This window comes from Mastomys coucha, unplaced genomic scaffold, assembly GCF_008632895.1.
Source record: "Mastomys coucha isolate ucsf_1 unplaced genomic scaffold, UCSF_Mcou_1 pScaffold20, whole genome shotgun sequence".
Taxonomy (NCBI): Eukaryota; Metazoa; Chordata; class Mammalia; order Rodentia; family Muridae; genus Mastomys; species Mastomys coucha.
In genome coordinates, this window is record NW_022196903.1 from 114,528,037 (window position 1) to 114,551,539 (window position 23,503).

The window sequence follows — 23,503 nt, forward strand, 5'->3', positions numbered from 1 at the left end:
ATGTGACTGGAGTAGACGAGTGTGCGTAACATCTTTTGGTTACCTATTTGATCTATAGATTATTTAGACGAATTAAAAAACAGATCTGTAGGGGTTTTCTAATATTTCCCTTTAATTGGTTTTTAATTTAGTCAGGGATACATCTGCCTAAATGAGTTTTTTCTTATTAAGACTTTTTTGTGAACGAGTGCATGGCTCATCTTGGTAAACATTCTATATATGCCAGAAAATAATGTCAAGTCTTCTGTTGTTGTTGGGGGGATGCTCTATAAATGTTACAAATGGAGCTGACGTATGGTTTTCAAGTATTTCACATCCTTACTTATTTTCAGTTTGTTCTTTAAATGATTGAGAGAATATTAAACATTTTAACTTTAACTAGATCTAAATACTTTTCTTCATGGGCCTATGAGTTTTGTTTCATGTACCTTAAAAGCTCTCAGTGAATATGAATTTTAGATACCATGTCCTCTTGATGAATTGACCTCCTTATTATTTTGAAATTATCTTTACCCTTGAAGATATTTTTCATTCTAAGGTCTAATTTGTGTGATGTTACAATCGATATTCTTTTGTAAGTTTTCTCTGATATTTGTTTAGACATTGATAGCCATTAAAAATTAATAAGCATAGACAGATAAACATTCCTTAGGCATGGTGATGTGTGCCTATAATCACAGCATTGTAATTCTAAGATTCTGAGGGAGGACTGTGAGTTTTGGGACAGCCTGGGCTACATACTGAGACCTGTCTCAAACCAAACCAAACCAAACCAAACCAAACCAAACCAAACCAAATCAAACCAAACCAGATTCTTACTTTCTTTTCTTTCTTTTTGAGACAGGTTTTCTCTGTATAGCCCTGGCTGTCCTGGAACTCACTCTGTAGACCAGGCTGGCCTCGAACTCAGAAATATGCCTGCCTCTGCCTCCCAAGTGCTGGGATTAAAGGTGTGTGCTACCACCGCCCAGCCCTACTTTCTTTCAATAAGTACTAACATGAAATGTATCTTTCTATGTGTTTACTTATAATCTCTTCATTTTCCCTAAAACCTCAAGTGCACTTCATTTAGCCAGCATATAGTTGAATCTTACTAGTTTCTTTTAAAGCCAACCTAAAAGTCTGAATCTTTTCATTATTTAGAGCATTTACATTTAATACAACTAGTCATAAGGTAGGTTAAAATATAACTCTTGGCACTTGTTTTATTCCTGTCCTACTAGGTCCTTGTTTCCCCTTCCTTCATCTGCCTTGTGTCCTAGTGATCGGATATTTTAAATATTATTTTACTATTTCCATTGTTCTTTTGATGGCTTACTAATCATAACTTTTTATTGTGTTAGTTTAGACTTTGTAGTCTGTATCTCTAAGTCATCAAAGTTTATTTTCAAAGGACTACTTTATATATAACAGTCTTATAATCCCCTATTTTTCCTGATGAGTATTATATTTTTGCTATACATTTTATTTTTCCATTTGTTTTGCATTTTTTTACATTTAAAAAAAATTTGTGATTTTTTTTTTTTTTTTGAGATAGGGTTTCTCTGTGTAGTCTTGTCTGTCCTAGGATTCACTCTGTAGACCAGGCTGGCCTTGAACTCAAGAGATCTTCTTGCCTCTGTCTCTGGAGTGCTGGGATTAAAAGCATGTGACACCGTGCCTGGCTGCATTGTAGTTTTTAATAAGTCAGTTATACGTTTTGAATTTTATTATTATTCTTTGACAATTTAATGTGCCCATAAAGCTTGGTCATTTTTCAAATCTATCACTACCCTCTCTCACTTCTCTCCTCCTGAGTGCTGGGACTAAAGGTGCACCATGATGCCCAGCCTAGTTGTGTTTTTAAGAGCTTAATAAGGAATGATGTGAATAAAAAATTATGAAAAAAGAGTTCAATAAGGAGAAAGCAATTCTTTGTTTTTTTCAAGACAGAGTTTCTCTGTGTAGCCCTGGTTGCCTTGGAACTCACTGTGTAGAAGAGGCTGGCCTCAAACTCACAGGTTTGCCTGCCTCTGCCTTCCAAGTCCCGGGATCAAAGGCATGCGCCACCACTGCCTGGCTTGAGGCAGTAATTTTTTGTTTTTTGTTTTTTGTTTTTTCGAGACAGGGTTTCTCTCTGTAGCCCTGGCTGTCCTGGAACTCACTCTGTAGACCAGGATGGCCTTGAACTCAGAAATCTGTTCTTATGTTTGCAAACACAGTTACTCTCTCTGGAGTTCTATACTCCTTTGTGGATATTTATTATTATGTAGCTTTCTCATTCCTCTGCCTGAAGAACCTCTTTAACTTTTCTTGTAGCGTATATCTTTAATCCATGAAATTTTATTCCCAAGGGATATCATACTACTTTATATATGAGTGTTATAATCCTATATTTGCCCTCTGATACTGTGTCCTCTTGATGAACTAACTTCTTTATTATGATGGAATTATCTTTATTCTTGACAATATTCTTTGCACTGAAATCTAATTTGTGGAATGTTGAGGTAGACATTCTTTTGAAAGTTTCCCTCTGAATTTTTAAGAGGTTGATAGCCTTTAAAATTAATTAATATAAATGAATAAACACTCCTCGGGCATGGCCATGCTTGCCTGTAATCACAGCTGTGTGATCTTGCTGCGGATGGATTCGTTCTTTTCATGACTCATGAAGCTTTCATTTCATTTGCATTTCTGAGCAGTCTTTTTCTGGGCACAGAAGTCCAGGTTGACAGCTTGTTCTCCTTATTACTGTAGCACGTTTACTGCCCTCTGGCTTGCTTGCCTCCTTTCTAAGGATTAACTTGCCGTTATCCTTTTTTTTTTTTTTTTTTTTTTTTTTTTTTTTTTTTTTTTTTTTTTTTGGCTTTTCGAGACAGGGTTTCTCTGTATAGCCCTGGCTGTCCTGGAACTCACTCTGTAGACCAGGCTGGCCTCGAACTCAGAAATCCACCTGCCTCTGCCTCCCAAGTGCTGGGATTAAAGGCGTGCACCACCATTGCCCGGCTACAACTTGCCGTTATCCTTACCTTCACTCTTCTGTATGTGTGTGTGTCCTGTCCTCCTCTGGTCAGTTTTAATGTCCCCAGGCCCCTCCCCCACCAAAGTCCTAGGATAGTGTAAACAACACGATTGTGATGTGCCTTGGTTTGGGTTTCTTCACCCCTCTTTTGTTAGGTGGCCCTGGAGCTATCTCTGGTGCAGGGTGACTTTCCCCAGTGACAAGGAATACATACGCTATACATCATCAGGAGAGTCTCCCCAGCTTTGGGATGGAGAGTGGGATCAGGCACTGTATGAGCAATATTATTTTTAATCTTTTGAAATGGTTCTTTCCAGAGCCAAACCACCCTGAGTGCACTCAACTCTCCTCTGAATGGGTCTTTCTCTCACCTTAGGTCATTTCCTCTCTCCTGGTTCAGGTGGAAAGTTCTAGGGTCTCTTTTCTGGTTACTCTTTACTGTGAATTTTCCTGTCAACTTTGGCAGTAGCTGGAGGTCCATATAAAGAAAATAGCAGCCTGTCTGACACCTATAGTCTTTCCTTAGCCAATGATTATGGAGAAAGAATCAGAAAAATTGCAAAAGTAACCAATTTTAGCTTGACAAAAGGCCTTGTTTATAATCTTAGCACTTGGAAAGCTGTAGCAGGGGGATTATGACCTTGAGAATAGCCCGAACTATATATGGCAAAGTCTTGTCTTCACACTTGCCTTTAATAAAAAGTCTGAAATTAGTATAATAATTTCTTTGAAAAGAATGAAGAGTTATAGTCTGTGTTGAGAATCCCTGGGATTTATCATTCAATGGGCTTCCTGCCATTTCCACAAGTGACATGTCACTTAGGCAGTAATCGATGTTCAGTGGGGTGTAGACCTGGCAGGCACTGATTCAAACTGCACAGAGAAGGCAAAGCGTGGACTATACAGCTCCCACATAATTTGATGCCTCTTGATCCCTGCTGTGGTAACAGATAACTTCAGTATCACCTGCAGTTTGCATGGCTCCTGCCTCTAAGATTCTGACCCACAGAGTGGGGCGGTACTGAAAGGGGATGGACGTGGACCACGAAGAGAAGATTGCCAGATAATGGGCATCCAATTTTCTACCCACAGGTGCCTTCTTTATCCCCTACCTCATCTTCCTTTTTACCTGTGGCATCCCTGTCTTCTTCTTGGAGACAGCACTTGGCCAGTACACCAACCAGGGAGGCATCACAGCCTGGAGGAAAATCTGTCCCATCTTTGAGGGTGAGTAATTAATTCTGTGTCCAGTTCCAGGGTCATGAGCTAGTGCTTGTAACCCTTACTTAGGGTGATCAAGTGGCGAGCAACAGAGATTAAAACAGGGCTGCGACTCTCCATATTTATCTCCGTTTCCTCTGTGAGCTGCAGACTAAGGTGGTTTCCAGGTCCATCAAATGGAATGAGGGTAAATGATTGCTCAAGGCAAAGCTTTTGGATTAAATGGCAGAGTGCAGCTCCATCTTCCTGTGTGTGCCTTAAATATATAACAGTGATTTAGTCTGAACAGAACCTACTTAATTAATTAGGAGACATTTTAAAAGAGAAATTCATTTTATTTTTAAAAACATCTTTTTTTTTTTAAAATCATTCTTGTGTGCACTGGTGTTTCGCCTGCACATATGTTTAGGTGAGGGTGTTAGATTTCTCCTAGAACTGGAGCCACAGGCAGTTGTGAGCTGCCATGTGGGTGGTGGGAGTTGAACCTGGAAGAGCAGGGCTGGGCCACCTCTCCAGCTCCTTAAAAGAGAATTTTAAACCAAAAGGACCTTTCATCGATTGTTCTATTGCCTTGACAGAAGAACTTAAAAATTTAGACTGCTTCATTTCATACCTTCTCTCTTTATAGATAAGATTTTAATTTATGCTTTTATTTTGAGATAAGCATAGGTTCACAGGGAGTTATAAGATAGTACAGGGGAAGCTCAATGACCTTTCACCCAGTTTTTCCCAATAGGGACCTTGCTCAGAACTACAAAGTATTGTAACAAACCCCAGAAATTGACATTGGGATCATCCACAGAACTCCAGTGTCTGTGACTTTTCACCACCTCCTGTTAATCCTGTGTGGTTCTAGCTTTACCACGAGTGGATTTGCTTGACCACCACCACCATTACCACCACCAAGAGCCACGTGGTGGCTGATCCATGCCGATCACCATGACATGGCCATACTCACCTTTCCCGCCTCCATTCTGGCACACCCTTTTCTCCTTTCTACTTCTGTCATTCTGAGAACACCTGTCCGTCTGAAGCATTTCTGTGATTGGGTTTCTCACTCAGTGTGACCTCTGCATCCAGCAATCCATCCAGGCTGTCTTGTGTTTTAATAATCCATGTCTTCTTTTTAGTGGGTGGCATTCCACAACACTGATGTACATCTGTTTAGCCGTTTACTCATCAAGCAATATTTGGGTGGCTTCCAGTTTGCAGAGGGCTTTGTTTCTCTATTTATTCTCCTTCCTGTGGCGCTCATAACACGCTGCTAAGCAATATCCATGATTTAGGGTCTGGGTTTTGGTTTGTTTTGTTTTCCATTTTCTGCACGGTGATCATTTGATGGTTTGTAAATTTCCATCAAGTGCATACATCATGATTTAGACGTTCTCTGCATGAGGCTTCGTGCTCATTTCCAATTATTTATAAAACTTTCATATTCTGCTAGTACCTCTGTCTATTTAGATAGCTCCCTCCTGCTTTGAAGTTATTTGTTTAGGGACAAACTCCTGGAGTAGAATCATTAGATCAAATAGATACTAAGTTGGTGACTCCTCTTCCCGTCTCCCTCCCTGCCTCCCCCAGTTTCCCCAATAGGGTTTCTCTGTGTAGCCTTGGCTGTCCTAGAACTTACTTTATAGACCAGGCTGGCCTCAAACTCACAGAGATCCGCCAATCTCTGCCTCCCAAGTGCTAGGATTAAAGGCGTGTGCTATCATGTCAGGTGAGTTGGAAATTCTTGAGCTGGTTCATTTGTGTGTCCTGTGGAAGTGTTGACCGACTGACAGTGTCACAAGACGTTAGTGCATCTTTCTCTTTTAAAGTTTTTGAAAATTCTCTTCCTTCTGTAAACAAACCAGTTCCCCCCCATTTCCTGTGGTACTCAGAATTGAACCCCGAGCCTTATACACGTCTTACCACCGAACTATATCCCTAGTCCTGTAGAACATCCTAATGTCTAAACAAGTGTAGAGACCACACAACATTTGTAAAATCAACCGATCATCAAACAAACAAATAAACAAACAAAACACCTGTGTGGGCAAGCAGAAAATTGGAGTGAAAGACCAACCTGGGCTATCTAACAAGTTTGAGGGGCTCCTTGACTATCTGAGACCCTATCTTAAAAAAACAAACCACCAGAGTTGTAGCTACAAAATGGTATTTTACCGTTTTATCTCACACTCTGGTAGCTGTTAGAGATGATGACTACTTTTAAGGTGTTTATTCAGTATCTGTATTTCTTCTATGTGAATTGCCTGTCTCTACTTTTGTGGTTTTGTGTTTGTGTGCCTATGTGTGTAGTGTGCCTGTGTCTATGGTGCGTGCCTGTGTGTGTGTGTGTGTGTGTGTGTGTGTGTGTGTAGGCTAGAAGTCAACTTCAGGTGTTTTTCTTCAGGCACTGTCCACTCTCTTCTTGAGACAGAGTCTCTCCCTGGCTTAGAACTTTTCAAATAGGCCAGTCAGGCTGTTCAGGGAGTCCTAAAGATCTGCCTGGCTGTGCCTCTCCAGATGTGGGATCAGAAGCCTCCACAACTGGACTTTTTCTATTTAAACATGGGTTCTGGGGATGACATGAAGATCAAGTCCTCATGCTACAAGGCAAACAGTTTGCCAACTGGGCCCTACCTTCATCCCCGCTCTTGTATTTTTGTTTCAGAGACATGTCAGTTTAACTCTGGAAAAATAAGCTATTGCCATGGTAGAGTTAGTCCCACCTGTTTTGAGACAGGGCCTCACTATGTAGACCAGGCTGTGTTTGAACTTGTGAACAAACTACCTCTGCCTCCTGAGGGCTGAGCTTCCAGGTATGTGCTACTATGCTTACCTCTGATCTTAGGTATTTAAAAGATAACTCAGAACCTGATAAATATCAAAGTTCAGGCTTACCAGCAGAAGACAAAAGTGCTGGACCAACCTGGGAGACCATCGGAGCTTAGAAACTCTACTCCTTTGGCCCAGAGGCTAGACCTAACACTTTTTGCTATGGGCCCTGAAAGTGGCAAGCAAGGCCCTTCCTGCACAGGCATGGGTGGTGTGTGAGAATTTTTGCACTATCCTGGCCCAAAGCTTCCGTCCCCTCCCCAGGCATCGGCTATGCCTCACAGATGATCGTCAGCCTCCTCAATGTCTACTACATCGTTGTCCTGGCCTGGGCCCTCTTCTACCTCTTCAGCAGCTTCACCACTGACCTCCCCTGGGGAAGTTGCAGCCACGAGTGGAATACAGGTAAGACCATTGCTGAAAAGCTCACCTCCTTCTCCTGCCTTGCTACGTTAACTAGGAGGGAGGCAGCACTGTATCCCAGGCAGCTAATCTCTAGTTCACATTTTAAACTCAGAATCAGCCAAATAGATCATGAGAAAGAGAAAGGGGCTGGGATGGAGTCCTGTGATAGAACATATGTTTGGAGTCTAGGCAAGGTCCTGGCTTCCTCATCCAACACTTCCCCAAATTGTGAGATTTCACCAGCCTCGCTAGCAAAATGTCACGGACTTAAAAATCCCCGATAGACTCTCTCTGTGTACTTTGCACATAGAACTGCCTTTCTCTGTGTTCCGTCACTTATTTATTTCTATCTGAAACACGGCCTGTTTGATATGCCAGCTTGATATTTATTTTTCACATCTGATATGATTTTAAGTTTTTTCAAACTTGTAAATTATCGGGGCTCCACTTGGCAATGAGCTGTTTTGCCCATTATCAGTGAAATTTATGCTAGCAATTAACTTCTGGGTTTACAAAGCCACAGAGCAGCCTAGAACAATGGAACTATCAAATCTGATATATTGAGAACTGTTATAACAGCAAAGCTGTCCAGGGGTGGGACTTCTCCATAGCCCAGCCTACGAGGATAGACTGTTCTCTGTGCAGCCCGTGGCTCCTGAGCACCTGACACATGGCCAGGGTCTGAGGAGCTGAACTGTGGAATCTTACCTTTAAGCACCGGGATGGGCTTGTGGCTCCCTGCTGGGTACACCATGAAGAGTGTGCTGGCTGCTATTCTCCACTTCGTGTTGCTACCTGCCATGGTCACTGTCCAAGTCTCTTGTAGCGCTTGTCCACAAGACTGTATGGAGTGGCAGTATCAAGGATTAGTGAGTTCTTGGGCAGAGGAGTCACTTGGCTCTGAGCTGGAGCTAGAATCCTTGACTTGCCAGGTTCACGTCAGCTTTGGTTATGCCTTCGGGATCTGGTGTCTGCCTGTTCCTCCTAGCTCTCCATGACCGTCAGTGGCCCCGTGCTTCACCCTTCCTTCTTGGGCGAGCCCCTGCCCATCTTAGGCTACTGCCTGCATTCCACCATCTTTGTCAAGTGAAAAGCCAAATCTTGGAGGCATGTCGCCCAGCTCCCCGAGATTGCAATAGGCTCCTCTCAAATGTCCTGGTGGCCTTGCACCGACCCTTGGCCCTCCTGGGCACTTTCCTCCTTGGTGCTTACTGATGTGGTTGCTCTAATTAGCTGGAAAGGCAATGAGGCAGAAAGGGTGCCTTCTCCTAGCACAAGCTGGCTGCCTACCTTATAAGATTCCAAGAAAATGTCGAGGGTCTGGGAATATAGCGCTAAACTAAAGCCTGCGACTGCATGAAAGCAAAGAGCCCTACACTCCGGGAGCTGACACTGAGCAGCAAGAGACACACTGTCTTGGGTTTGCTATTGCTGTGATGAAACACCATGACCAGAAGCAACTTGGGGAGGGAAGGGCTCATTTGCCTTAAGCTTCCACACTATTGTTCATCCGATGTCAGGACAGGAACTCAAACAGGGTGGGGACCTGGAAGCAGGAGCTGATGCAGAGGCCATGGAGGGGGCCACCTACTGGCTTGCCCCTCATGACTTTCTGTCTGCCTTCTTATAGAACTCGGAACCAGGGTTATAGCCCAGGATGGCACCGCCCACAGTGGGCTAGGGCCTCTTCCATCAGTCACTAGTTAAGAGAATGCTCTGTAGGGTAACCTACAACCCAATCTTATGGAGGCATATTCTTAATTCAGGTTCCTTCCTCCCTCTCTAATGACTCTAGCTTGTGTCAAACTGACTCAAAAACCAGCCAGCACACACACTGTGAACAATGTAGACAGGTATCCCTTGTCAGGCTTGGTGGTGAGCACGTTTACTCAATGAACTATCTTGCTGGTCCCCAAAGTATCTGTCTTTATATTCAGCAATGTTCTATTGCTGATAAAACATTAAAAAGTGCGTCAACATTCTGTAAAATTCCAAAGTGGCATGCAGGTAACAGATCTACCTTCTATTGCTTCACATTTATATTTCCATTTACTGTTCCATTATTCCCTCGTCCTAACATCTATGTTCTAGAGATCAGGGAAGTGATGCTTGGGGTGTCAAACTGTTCCTCACCCAAGGCCACACAGCCAATACCTGGAGAGTCAGTGTTCAAGCTAGCACTCTCTGACCTTGCCCCTGAATCTGTGTTCTTGGCTACTTTGCTATATGACTTTCCTAAAAGACATTTGTACCATTCCTCCAAGGCTGGGGCTCCGCCTGGGATAGATCCCCAGGGATAGCATACATTTGGGAACACCTGGCACACAGAGCCTCTTCTTTAGTTCGGTTGGACCACACTTTAATGAGAGCCTGTAAACAGAGGGTAGGAAATCTGCAGTGGGAGTGTGTGAGCCACCGGTGAGGTGGGCTGGTGGAGGGCTGGCGCTCAAGAGAAGACTTGTGGCTCACAGGATCCTAGCCCAGTCCCTTCCAGACACCTTATTTCGATCTTGTTCTCTTGTTTGGCCATGCACAACGTTGACTGATGAACTTTCTCTTTCTTCCTCCCCCGGCATTTATGGGTAGAAAACTGTGTGGAGTTCCAGAAGACAAACGACTCCCTGAATGTGACTTCTGAGAATGCTACCTCCCCTGTCATCGAGTTCTGGGAGTAAGTGAGGCCCTTCTCCTTTTGGATGTGGCTGTGTATTCTAAAGAAGGGCCTGGGCAGGGGATTTCCCTGGGCAGCTCTATATGATTTAGTTCTATAGTACCTTGATTAGGGTTAATGCAGGATTGTTCTCAGATGAACGTTGTAATTCTTATACTAGAGAGTGTCTGTATACGTAGTGAGTACCCATACCCCCGACTATCCTCCCCTGTGGCTGAAAGTATTACATTTCATCTAGACCTGATCCCCAAATGTCCTTTACCCAAAGCTTGATCCCTGACATCAAGGAGCCTCAGATGGATGAGAAAGTTGATGTCTGTATCCCTCCCCCATGCTCAGTGAACACTCCAGGCAAACTGAAGTGGGCACAGTGTACAGTAGTCACGCTTTAGGTCTCCCTCCATATCGGTGCAAAGGAGAGCATCCCAGGTCTCAGTGCAAGGAGCTGACAAGCCTTAGTCAAGAGCCTGGAGGGATTGCTTCTGCTGCTTATACATCTATCCTCAAAGTTGGGGGGGGGTTGCCTAACAGGTTCATAGCCCTGGGTTCTAACCCTTACACAGGAAAAAACAAAAAACAAAAAGCAAAACCACAAAGTAAATAAAACCCAACAGCACAGAGAAGAGGGAGAGGAAGGAGGGAAAGAGGCCAGGAGAGAGGCCAGGGTCTATCTGCTCTCGTAGGAGGCGAGTCCTGAAGATCTCAGATGGTATCCAGCACCTGGGGGCCCTGCGCTGGGAACTGGTCCTGTGCCTCCTGCTAGCCTGGATCATTTGCTACTTCTGCATCTGGAAGGGGGTCAAGTCCACGGGCAAGGTCTGTGCAGGAGAGCTCCCGCTCTCTTCCCTCCCAGGGCAGCCTGCCTGTCCTAGGGCTGCCACCCCTGATGTAGCCTGGTCCAGACAGGAGGGAATGACATGGCAGTTTATGTGGCTTCCTTCCTTGATTCTGTGTCTCTCATGGGTTCCATCCCTGTACTCTGGGGGATCAAGGGAAGGATAGAAGGAGGAGGGGCAGTGCCAGAGGGACTCCAGTTTGCTATTCACAGTGTGCATGAGCATCTTGCAAGTTCAGTAGAGCCACTGGTCCCCATTTTATAAAACAGTTCATAGATAGAGCAGTTGGAGAGAGATGCTGTTAGACCACACACCTCACAGTGATTATCAGTCAACTTAGGAGTTTTGGCCTCTCTTAACCCTAGAGAGTCTGAAGTGGAGTGTGCACGTATGTGTGCGTGCATGCATGCGTATGTGTATGCACACATACATATCTGTGTGCACTCTCTCGGGTGCTCGCGCGCACGCGCGCGCACACACACACACACACACATACACACACACACACACACACACACACACACACACACACACACACACACACATACATCCTGAGCTCTTCTGGACTCCTGCCCTGGAGGCCTCTCATAAGTCTTCTTTACAAATCTGACTGCCCACGGAGAAAGGATCACATGGCACAGACATTTGCATACCAGACACCATTGTTTGTAGCTCTATGCACTTGTGTGGGCAAAAGCTTGCATTCACCCGGCCACTGCACAAATACTGAATGGAGTGGAGGTTGAGGCTGGAGGGAAGGAGAGGTGAGTTGTGGTCGAAGGCTTGGAGAAATGGAGCTGAACAGCTGCAAGGCTGAGGGAGGAGCAGGGTGGGGCACTCCCTCGGCCTTTTCTGTGGGATGAGGGCTCCTATGTCAGCCCCATCCCTCTGCGAGGGAATTCCAGAGCACACCTCACTTCCTCTCTCTCTCCTCCTCTCTCCTGGGCCGGGGCCAGGTGGTCTACTTCACAGCCACTTTCCCTTACCTCATGCTGGTGGTCCTGTTGATTCGAGGAGTGACACTGCCGGGAGCAGCCCAAGGAATTCAGTTTTACCTGTACCCCAACATCACTCGTCTGTGGGATCCCCAGGTGAGAAGCTGCTACAGGGCCACCATATGGGTCTAGGGGTGCTTTAGCTATGTGGAGTATCCCGGATCCTGGATAGTCCCCAGTGCCGCTGGGGTGGTGGTGGTCAGTGTGGTGGGGGTGGAAGTGTTCCTTTCTGAAGTTACAGGCCAGCAATTGTTTATGGTCATACGGAACCAAGCCTGCCCAGGGAACCCAGAGACTTGGGACCTTGGCAATAACCCGTCGGGGCTGAGTATCTTTACTGGCAGGCTGCGCCCCTTTCCTCATTCTCAAATCCCATGCTTCCTTCTGAGCTCCCTCCCTTGTTTCTCCCCTCTCAGCCTGCCACTCCGTTTGCCCTGTGGTGCCCTCTCTCTGGCCCACACCTCTAGCCTCGGCTTCCTGCTCCTCCCCTAGCAGTTGGGCTGGTATCAAGTTTCCTGTCAGTTGTCTCTTTTCCTTCAGGCCCCCTCTTTGCTGTCTACACTGCCTACAGCTTCACTGTGTCCAAAGAGGAGTGCTGGAGGGTTGTGCTATTTTACAGTGAGGGAGCACAGAGCAGCCTGATTGGGAAGCCCCTGCTTCTGGCAAGAGCCTGCTTAGCAGTCGTCAAGCAGGTGGTCAAGCAGCCTGGGCACAGAGGAGACTGCTGCCTAGTGTCACATACTGCCCACGCTTCCTTGGCTCGGAGGGGAGACTGTGTATTAGTCAGCGGTACTCCCCTTAGTTTGGGTAGGGGCTCTCTGTGTTAGTGCAAGGACCCCCACCCCAGGGAATTGAGGGCAAGTGGCTTCCAATACCTAGAAGACTGCTGGATGGCCTTCCGCGTGGTTAAAAATAGCAAGGGACAAGGCCTCTCTGTGAAGTTGCTGGAAGATAGAAAGGCAAAGGATGGCTCCAGGGCCCCTGAGTTCCCCTGTTTGAGGCAAGAGTTCTCTTTTAGGTGGGATTTGGGTTGACCAGAGTTCCCAAGTCTTTAGCCTCACCTGAAGGAATTGCAAGTCTTCTCAGGCCAGCCAGGCCAGCCCTGGTCAGACTCTCCTCAAAAGCTCCAGCAGCCTCGGGTCTTCCTGTGGGACGTGAACCTTTCCTCCTCCTGTTTTGGGTTGTCAGAAACCACAGAGATGCAGGCTACCATCAAACTGCCGCACACAGCTTTAGGACTTGGTTTGGCTATAGAGCCATCCCATAGGACCAGAGCTGTGGACGTTTCCAGAACTCTAGAGGTCAGACTGTAAAGCTGCTCGGCTGTGCAGACCGGCTGACTGTAGCCTCCAGGTTGTACGCAGTATTTAAGTGACGTTTCCGTTCCATGATTCAGAAGCCCTCTGTCTTTACCTGGAACCAAATGGTTGTGACCAGTGACCAGTGAAGCAGGCATTCAGTAAGCAGTGTAGGCAGGCTAGGTAAAGTCAGGCTTGGAGCCACTGTGTAAAAGGGACCCCTTGAGGTTCTAGAACAACAGAGCTATGAATCTCTGGGGGAATTTCACTTTTGTTAGTAGGTAGGGCTGAGAGCAGGAAGGCCAGATGAACTGAAAGACCAAAGGAGCCCAATATTTGTGGTTTGGTCTTCATCGGCTATTTATAGCTAATGACCTGTACACCCCTGGCACTCTTAAGAGGTTTCCGTGTCTTATTTTAGCTAATCCCCACAGCGTATTAATGAGCTACTTCTATTTTATAGATAGAGAAACTGAGGCCTAGAGATCCTTAAGATTTTGTGGTTTTGGAGATGACGACGCAGGGCATCATGCGAGCCAGGCAAGTTCTCTTTCCCCTGGGCTTTAAGGCTGTTTACATTCACATCTGCGACTGGAAGCAGGTCTGGATGCTGACAACCCCCCACAAACTTTCTTCTGGAGGGCCAGGTCCCTGTCTGTTCACCTTGGCTTCTTGTGCAAGTCATTTCACTAAAAACTGTATTGGGTCAGGCCCATTCTAGACAAAGTGTTTTGCTGTATGAGTTTCCAGACGATATGAGTGTGGTCCAGGCAAACTTCAACTCCAGGGGTTAATGAAACTGTGTCTTGATTGTCTCAGAGAGGAAGGCTTACTGAACACTGAGCTCCTGTAGCCATGGTCCAATCTGCAGGCAGCTGTAGGCTGCACAGGGAGCTTGCTTGCTCCGTGGGCTTTGTGGCTGTGGGCAGGGAGCAGTTTCAAGGGTAGCTCAGTTGAAGGTAGGTCTTGTCATCCGTGAGCTGAGTTACTGCCTGCAGGGCAGGACATCCTGCTAGGCCCTAATTGAATGTAGTTGGCACTCCTCGGGAAGTGTGATAATTCCAACTGGTGTTCGCCTGGCACTTGAGAAAGGTACAGAATCCCCACTAGGTAACACAGAGACTAAAGGCATCTCTCCCGCCAAGAGCAGAGGCAGAGAGCCAGGGGAGACTGCTGGGTTCCTCTCTCATTTCCGCCTCTCTGCCAGGCTTGCTGTGTGCTGGCTGGGTTCCTGCCTTTCCCAGGCTCCGGGGCTCGTGCTGAGAACTGGCTCTTAGGAACACCGCACCTGCTTTGCTCAGGCCTTGTGTCTCTCCCTCGGGCCAACCTCTTGTTCTACTGAACTTTGGCTGATGAATAAGGACAGGGAGTGGGGGTAGATCATCCAAAGAGCCTTGTGGAAACTTTTAGTCCCCCCTTCCCCCCATGTTGCAATTCTTATGAAGTGGGGTGTTGCAGCCATAGATCAGAACTTGCTCTTTATTTTGGTGTTATCTATTGTGAGCGTAAGCAAAAGCTACTCACATGTGCGATGTGCTTATATCTTGTCGGGCCTGACATGGTTGGATTGTTTTAATCATCAAATGCATCCTGAGTCAGGTATTGGCCTCCTTTTTATAGATGGAGACGTGAAAGCTTAGAAAATCGAAGAGGCTCATCAAGAAGTAGAAGCTAGTATGTGAGAAGGAAAGGTTTGGGCTTGAATAGTCATTTGGAGTCTGTTATCTTACCCTTCATCTTTGATAATTCATACACACACACACACACATACTTACACACATACATATATATACATACACATACACATACATACATGTGTACATATACATACATACATATACATACATACACACATATATACATACACACATACATATATATACATATACACATACATACATGTATACATATACATAAATACACACATATATACACATACATACATACATACATACATACATACACACACACACATACACATGCACACACACACATGCATACACACATTTAATGACAGGGATTCACGTAGTCCAGGCTGACCTGGAACTTGCTCTGTAGTTAAGAATGACTTTGAATTCTTGTTCCTTCTGTCTCTGCCTCCCAGGGCTGGGATTACAAGGCGTGTACCATCAGAGCCATCTGAAAGCCTATGCATGATTTGAGTTCTAAGGCCTACTTTTGTATTACTCTAAGTAGGGACTTAGCATTTATTCATGCATTAGGCTTTTGACATACATTATTGTAATGCTATTGTAGGGATTTTCCTTGTGAGAATGGAACGGCTCAGAGAGGCTAAATCAAGCAGCCAGGGATGACTAGAGGTGGGGCTCGAGCCCTGATTTGTTTGATTACGATTGTTCGGTTGTAAGGCATTGCCTTTCTCAGCATAGGAGGCATTTATCCACAGACATGGAGGACCAAGACAGCAGCCTTGCATCTGCTGCGGCCCCTCAGTTCTTGTCTCCCCCAAAGGCCTCTTTTTACCCACACCCCACCAAGTGTTTTTTCACACTCCATTTTTTTCTGGGTCAGTCTTCTGGCCCAGAGGGAGACACATCAGAGTTTTGTTCTGAAGCCCAGGGTGTCTGGAATGATCAGGCAGTGGGTCGCCTGTGGTGGGGGAACAGAACAGCTTGCTCTGTGTGTTCTTAAAGTCCCCCTCCCCCCCCCAACTCCAGCAGGCTGCAGCTGCACAAAGTAAGGCCTGCCAAGCTCACAGCCAGAGGGCTCCTGTCAAAGGCCACATCTGACCCTTGAGCTAGGAACGCTGGCCCTCCTGTGGCAGCTTCTCTGTTCTCATTAACCTCTCTCCTGACATGGCCCTTTCTGCTCCCCTGTCCCCAACCCCTGCTAGGTGAGGCAAAGAGCCAAGTCATGGTTTCTCTGAAGATTTCTTCCCAAATCTAAGATCACAAATATGCATGGTCACAGGATGGAGCCACTGTCTCTGTAGGCATACAGGGGTGCCCTTGTAACACAGGGACAATGCACTATGAGGCACACGGCAAAAGTTCAAGGCTAGCAAGGTTTGCAGGGTATACAGCCTTGGCCTGAATGACCTATTTGGGAGAAAGCAGCTGGCATCCCGATAACTGTCTCATTAACTCAGCCCTCTCACCTCCAGTACAGGGATACAGGCTCAATGTCTCTTGCTTCAATGTTCTGCTCTTTAAGTGGCCTGGACCCTATGGAGAATATGGATAGAGCAATATGTGTGTAGAGAGAATATCTTGTGTATTGTATGGATGCATCGTCTGTCAGTTAAAAAACCTATGGCCTATAGGATAGGGTAAATTAGGAGGTGGGGCATTTGGGAGGCAGAAAGAATTCTGGGAGAGAGCCAGGCACTGGTGATTCACCCAGGAAGATGTGAAGAGATGGACGCATAATATCTGAGCCCAGGTAACCAGCCACGTGGCAGAATGTAGGTTAAAGTAAACGGGTTATAATAAGTTCTGATCTAGTCAGAGAAGAGCCTAGCATATGGCCAAGTATTTGAGTCTGATTTCTGGGAGCATGGGGCTAGGAGGAAGAACCAGGACCTAACTTCTACATATGAGAGGCCACTGTGCTTTCCTAAGATAGCTAGTACAGCTTTTGGAGAGCAGAGAATGTGGAACATCTTAAAGGAACAGCCACACATGGGTGACATCACTCTGGATTCCAAAAGTACCCTTCTCTGTCCTTGTGGTTTCCTTCTTAACTGTGCCCTGTACTTGCCCAGCTGTTCATAGAGGCTTGGGCCCTTCCTCTGCCCCATTGCATTTTCCCCTCATGGTTATCCGGTGTCTTCCACCTCCTGTGCTGTTGTCTGGTAAGCTCGGTCCCTTCCCCATCCTCTGCTGTTTTGTTCTGCTGCTGGCTTCTTCCTGGAAGGGTTTCTCAGTGAGCAGAGAGGTTAGAAGGCTTCAGACTCTTCCCTATCCTCTGCCATCTCTCTGTCTGGTCCCCTTGCCTGTGGAGACAGAACTTTGATAAGAGGAGGGGGTCTGCCTCTGCCATCTTCTCTCAAGGGCTAATGAGAGTGATCCCGTAGTTGACTCTTAATGTCACCAGGGAGCTTTGGAAAAGGCATGGGTTCTGGGTCCTCCTCCAGCCTTAGAGATTTAGAGTCTCAGCTGTGGATGCTGTCTGAGGACCTGGAGTGATTCTGAGGTGTCAGCTGCCTTGGGTCCCCTAGACCCTTAGGATGTAGTGGGAGATGGGTTCTTGCCTAGGACTGAGTGTGATCAGAGAGAGTGGATGGTGGGGCGAAGCTGGAGCAGGGAGGTTGTGCTTAAGGAATTAGGGATGGGCAGGAAGAGTCTGGAGAGCCCTTGTGGGGCCAGAGGGGGCACTGGAGGTTGTTATCTGTAGAAATGGTGGGAGGTAAGAGTACCGTAGCCTCCAGAGCCCATCTCCTGCAACCCTGCAAACGGCTTAACCCTTAGCCTTGATGTTTTCTTCATTGGGATATTATTCTAGCTGTTAGATCTAAACCACAACATGCAAGGCTGGGTCAGCCAGCTGAGATAACAGTGACCGCCACACTGAGGTTATGATGGGGGAATTTTTTGCTTTCCACTTCATCCTCTGGACTCCTGTGAGAGAAGGACTATTGCCCCCGCCTTTAAGACACAGAGTACTGTGGAACAAAGCTACATACGTGAAATGGCTTTGACAGTATGGACCACATTCCTCAAAATGCCTTCACCATGGGCCGCACTGCCACCGAACTAATAGGAGGATACAAGGCAGAGCCAAGGGCTTTGTAGCCATGATTGAAAAACTGATACACAGCTCTAGGTTTAGAGCATCCTCCCTCCTGTCCTCCGTGGCTCTGTTAGTGTTCTTTGAATGGCCAGCATCTGTTCCATCCTGAGGCATCCCTAAAAAAAATATATATATAGAACTGAGTTGGAGATCCTAGGTGAACAGTGGGAACAGATCCGCCACTACTGTTAGCCAAGGCTTAGAGCAGCCTGTGTTCTCCCATGGAGACTCGCACGGCCTTTTGTACAGTTCAGCTTCCTCCTTTCCCTTGTATAGGTATGGATGGATGCAGGCACCCAGATCTTCTTCTCCTTTGCCATCTGTCTGGGGTGCCTCACGGCCCTGGGAAGCTACAACAAGTACCACAACAATTGCTACAGGTGACTCTCCTGCCTCTTGCCAAGCTAGACCAGGGTGGACCGCACTAGCTCATGCACCAGATCCATCTGCACCCTACCTTAGTACCCCAGGGGTATAGAAAGGTCATATAGGGTGGGCAGAGGATCGCTTTTCTAAAGGTCAGATGGCTGTGATTGGCTGGAAGAGCACATGGGGTACCTACCCTCCCCTGGCTTATTGAGAGGTTCATAGGTGCAAGAGAGCTATTCCGACAAGGCTGGGAAGTAATCACAGAAGCCATGCAACGATGATGACTCCGTCTTGGTGACTGTCTCTAGCAAATGATGTGTGCCCAGACGCGTTCTCACTTCACTGCCCTGCCCTACCTCCCACACACCCCTCTTCATTTTATGATCCCCTTCTCTTCCTTACCTGGTTCATACTCAAGAGTTTTAAGCCAGTTTTAAATGTTATCCGAAATAACATTAAAGAAGATTCGACTGTTCATTTCAAGATCAAATCTAGATGTTTAATAATTACTTGTCATTCGTGATATCTATCTATGTCCAAGCCATATGGGCTCATACCAGAGTGACCGTGTCCCCAGAAGTATAGCAGTAGTGTGTCAGGTTGGAGGTGATAGAGTGTGGAATGTTTACTGATTTCCTTCTGCACAACATCCTTCTTTCAGCACCACCATGGTTATTCCACATATGAACTAGTCGGGGGCAGGGGGTTAGACGGGATGGAAGAGGGATGCACCTTGAGAAGTCTAAATTCTGTCAGGGAACCTCACCCTTGGCCTCTGGGGTTCTTGTTAGCTCCGGGACAGGAAGCCCAGGCTCTTGACAGTTCTTTTTTGACCGGCTGGATGGCCTCCTTCTCCCATCTGCACCCCACAGGGACTGCATCGCCCTTTGCATCCTCAACAGCGGCACCAGCTTCGTGGCCGGGTTTGCCATCTTCTCCATCCTGGGCTTCATGTCTCAGGAGCAGGGCGTGCCCATATCTGAGGTTGCTGAATCAGGTGAGTGATCCAGAGAAGTTGAGGACAGCTGCACTTTTGGCAACCAGGATCCAGGGGTAACGTCGGAAAAGCTTCCAATTTCAGAGTGTTTCGGATTTTCAGAGTAGGGAAGCCTAACTGTATGGGTCTATACAAACATTCCTAAATATTAAAAAAAAAAAAAAATCTCCTAAACTTTTTCTATACAGGGCATTGAACCAGTGCTGGCACATGCTGTGTGGAGAGTGTCTGGCCTGTACCATGTGGTGTGAACCATGTGAAACTGATACTATATAGGAGCATACTCTCCTGGCTGCTCTAGTGTGGGAACTGTGTCCGAGGTCACAGGGTACTCTCGGCTTTTCAGAGGAAGCTTCCTATAGCTCAACCGGGCTTTGGCAGGAGAATTTGTTCTTGCCGTTTGAATCAGCTGAAGAGCAGTTATTTAACAGTAAATGTGTCAATGGATTCTAAAAGTAATTCCAATTCACTCATCGTGGGGACAGAAAAGGCTTCTGGGTAGTCAGAGTCGGTTGCAGGCCCGGCCAGGATGCAGCTCTGGAGGAGCATCCTTTACCACAATTGTTAGCACAGTGAAAACAACCACCCTGTGGTTTTCAGCAGCCTCCCCCAACCCCCGCCGCTCCCCATTCTCTTACTTTCCTTCAGGTCAGTTTCTTGGATTTGTTTGACCTGCTTCTCCTGGACCTCATTCTTAGCTTGAGACAGTACACTTGGGGTGTCCAGAAACTTTGTTAGACCCAGATTTCTTCACTGCTCGCATCTCTAGGTTCTCTTCTTGCCGGCGGTACAGTGGGGTGGTGTCTTGGAAACTGGGAACCAAGTAGAAGCTTGGATGGCTTGGATCAGGATGTGCTGGCGATGATAATTCTGGGGGGGCAGTTTCTTCCAGCTCTGTTATTCCATGGCCCCATGCTGGGAGGCCCTGGGGTTGCAGAGGCCTTGGAGCGGACTCAGGCTCAGGCTGTGCTCCTCTGCTCCCACTGTAGGCCCTGGCCTGGCATTCATCGCCTATCCTCGCGCTGTGGTGATGTTACCCTTCTCACCGTTGTGGGCCTGCTGTTTCTTCTTCATGGTCGTTCTCCTGGGACTAGATAGCCAGGTATTGGAGGCGGTTACTCCAAGTCTGAGGGATGAATGGTTGCAGAGGGCGATGGTCGAGTTTCTACCCCATGAGACCTTGAATCGTTGGGGACTGGGTGGACGTCAGAGGTGGATGCCTTTCCAGGGACCCAGGGGAGTTTTCAGGATGGGTCAGCTCATACCCACATGCAAGAGTAACTACTCTTGGGGGCTAGAGAGGGAGGCTGCTGGCTGGAAGGAAGCTGGAGCTGGCTGACAGGGCTATGGGGGCTCTCTTTCCCCCACTTTCTCTTACCCTCTCATCCAGTTTGTGTGTGTAGAAAGCCTGGTGACAGCGCTGGTGGACATGTATCCCCGGGTGTTCCGTAAGAAGAACCGGAGGGAGATCCTCATCCTTATTGTGTCCGTCATCTCTTTCTTCATCGGACTCATCATGCTCACAGAGGTGAGAGTCTGGGAGGCCAGATGGGGGCCGGGTTAGCAGCTAAGCAGATAATGACATCTGCTGGGAAGAGCCACAAGACAGGCCTAAGGGATTGGGGGCACTGAGACACTCCTTCTCTAGGACTCTGGTGAGATCCTGTGCTTTCCCAGGAATGACCTCAGAGGGAAAGTGACACCTTGGGCATGGGTGGTCAGTGTCACACTGGAGAAGACAGGTGACAGAACACAAGACCTTGAGATACCCAGTAGTGACTGTCCTGATCCCTTTTTATGCAAAACACTGCATATACTGTCTGGAGCTTTGGGGTCTAACCCTAAATAGTCTCAGCGACAATAATAACAATACCAGCTCTCGGATGTTCTCCATCTCCTATCCAAAAACAATGATTCAAAACAAGCCAACAGAAACCAAACCAAAACATAAAACCAACCTCCCCACTCCCAAAAAAAACCCAGCCTAGGGTTTTCTGCCTTAGTCTGCTCAGGGTTTCAGAGCTTAAAGCTCTCTTGTCTTACATTACTTGTCTGTGAGCCTCACCACCTCTGTGAGCCTGCAGGATCATAGAGGTCATAGGAGTCACAGGGGTCACAGGGGTCACAGGGGCTGGCCCTTCTGCTTCCTGCCAATAGTCATCTCCCACGCAGGGCGGCATGTACGTGTTTCAACTCTTCGACTACTATGCAGCCAGTGGCATGTGCCTTCTCTTCGTGGCCATCTTTGAGTCCCTCTGTGTGGCCTGGGTTTACGGTGAGTGGCTTCTGCCCTGGGCTCAGAGCCTATCACACCCTTCCACGCCAGCACTCTCAGACCAAAGTGAGGTGTTTGCTGCTCACACGTGCCCACAGCGATACCCAGTGCACTTAAAGAGTCCACCTCCTGTTCTTTTAACAGCCTCGGTGTTGCCCTACCCCCCGCTGTTTTGTATGTGTTAGTGAACCCTAGCTGACCGCTTTCTCCCAGCCGTGGTTTCAAAGGGCAGCTGTGTCCCGTGTCTGTTTGTCCAAACCCATTGTTAGCATCCAGAACCTGCGGCGGATATGGGCGGGTCCACAGACCTGTCGCCAGGGCAACGGCCACCATATTCCCAGAATCCATTGGGTTCAACTCCCACCTTTACCTGGGACTACTACGTCACAGCCTGTATATATGAGACAATTCCTCCATTTCTCTCTCTCTCTCCCCTCTCTCTTTCTGCACCGCTATCCCCTTACTCCCTCTCAATTAAACCTCTTGCATGTGGAACTGTTTAAGCCTGGTGTCTGCAGACGCGTCCTGCCGCGACCCAAACCCATCACCCATCCTAGTCTGTCTGGCCCCATCCTTCCCTCTCACAGCCTGAAGAGTATCTTCTGTCCTTTTTCCTTCTCCCTGACAGGAGCCGGCCGCTTCTATGACAACATTGAGGATATGATTGGGTACAAGCCATGGCCTCTTATCAAATATTGTTGGCTCTTTTTCACGCCAGCTGTGTGCCTGGTAACAGAACTCTCAAGGGGTAAAAGCAGGGTGCTGGGTGGAGGGGGAGTGTGGGTGCAGTAGAGCGGAGGCCCATAGCTCCTTAGGCCTTGGACATCCCCTTAGATTTTCATGCATCCTCTCACTGGGTAAGATGGGAAGATAAATTCCTCCTTTCCCTTTCACAGAGGGATTAGCCCAGGCTCAGGTCACTGTCAGAGTTGACCCATGGTACAGTGCGAAGCTGTTGTCCTAGATAGGACTGGCACACTATGCTAGGCTGCTCAGAGTCATGCCTGTGAGCACAGCAGATGGTCCCTGGAGAGCTTGACACACGTGCCATCTCAGCACCTCACGGGAGAAATGTCAGCTTTATACACACTTTACAGACAAACAGGCTCAAGATGTGAAATACCCAGACCAGCTAGGATGTTTCAGAGATTTGGAACTTGGTGTGGGAGAAGGCACACAATTAAATCCTAACTAGAGTGACTGAGGAGAGGGACCCAAGAGCCTTGCTTGCAGTGACAGAGGGTGTACACTGGACATGCTACCCAGGAGTGGATTTTGAGCAGAATGTGGGTGGAGCTTAGAGGCTGAGTGACCTAGATAAGCACCAGGGCATGCTGGGAGACCAAATCCTACAGAGCAGCTGTGGGGGTGGGGTGGCTGATGGCACAGGGCTCTAACACCAACCTCTTCCTCTTCCGCAGGCGACCTTCTTGTTCTCCCTGATTAAATATACGCCACTGACCTACAACAAGAAGTACACATACCCATGGTGGGGGGACGCCCTGGGGTGGCTCCTAGCTCTGTCCTCCATGATCTGCATTCCTGCCTGGAGCATCTACAAGCTTAGGACTCTCAAGGGTCCACTCAGAGAGGTAGGAGGAAAGCAGTGGGGGATGGTAACCTCACTGGACAGCAGGTGGGTTGCTAGGGGAACTTGAGTACTAAGGGACTCAACCAGCCTGGTGTGGGTACCAGCAATCCAGAGGACGTGTACTTGGGAGTCTTCAAAAGGGACACAGGATAACTGCAAGACCCAAGCTGTGACTGTGGGGTTGGCAGCTGGAAGCAGGTTATAGCAGAGAAGGCAGACAGACATTTGTAATGAGGAATGCTGGCAGGCACCCATCCCTTACAATGACAACT

The 23,503-nt window shown here is 47.4% G+C and overlaps 1 protein-coding gene across 3 annotated transcripts in view; it reads left to right on the forward strand.

Annotated features, from left to right (window-relative positions):
• Slc6a13 (solute carrier family 6 member 13) overlaps positions 1–23,503 on the forward strand; it is a 39,410-nt gene that overhangs the window by 14,022 nt on the left and 1,885 nt on the right. For all 3 annotated transcript variants that reach the window (XM_031383280.1, XM_031383281.1, XM_031383282.1), the window contains 12 exons: positions 4,094–4,228; positions 7,307–7,447; positions 10,034–10,118; positions 10,802–10,934; positions 11,911–12,045; positions 18,276–18,379; positions 19,241–19,365; positions 20,355–20,467; positions 20,756–20,893; positions 21,538–21,640; positions 22,269–22,369; positions 23,062–23,232. In XM_031383280.1, the coding sequence (XP_031239140.1) occupies positions 4,094–4,228; positions 7,307–7,447; positions 10,034–10,118; positions 10,802–10,934; positions 11,911–12,045; positions 18,276–18,379; positions 19,241–19,365; positions 20,355–20,467; positions 20,756–20,893; positions 21,538–21,640; positions 22,269–22,369; positions 23,062–23,232 (1,484 nt within the window). The remainder of the gene's footprint in view (positions 1–4,093; positions 4,229–7,306; positions 7,448–10,033; positions 10,119–10,801; positions 10,935–11,910; positions 12,046–18,275; positions 18,380–19,240; positions 19,366–20,354; positions 20,468–20,755; positions 20,894–21,537; positions 21,641–22,268; positions 22,370–23,061; positions 23,233–23,503) is intronic.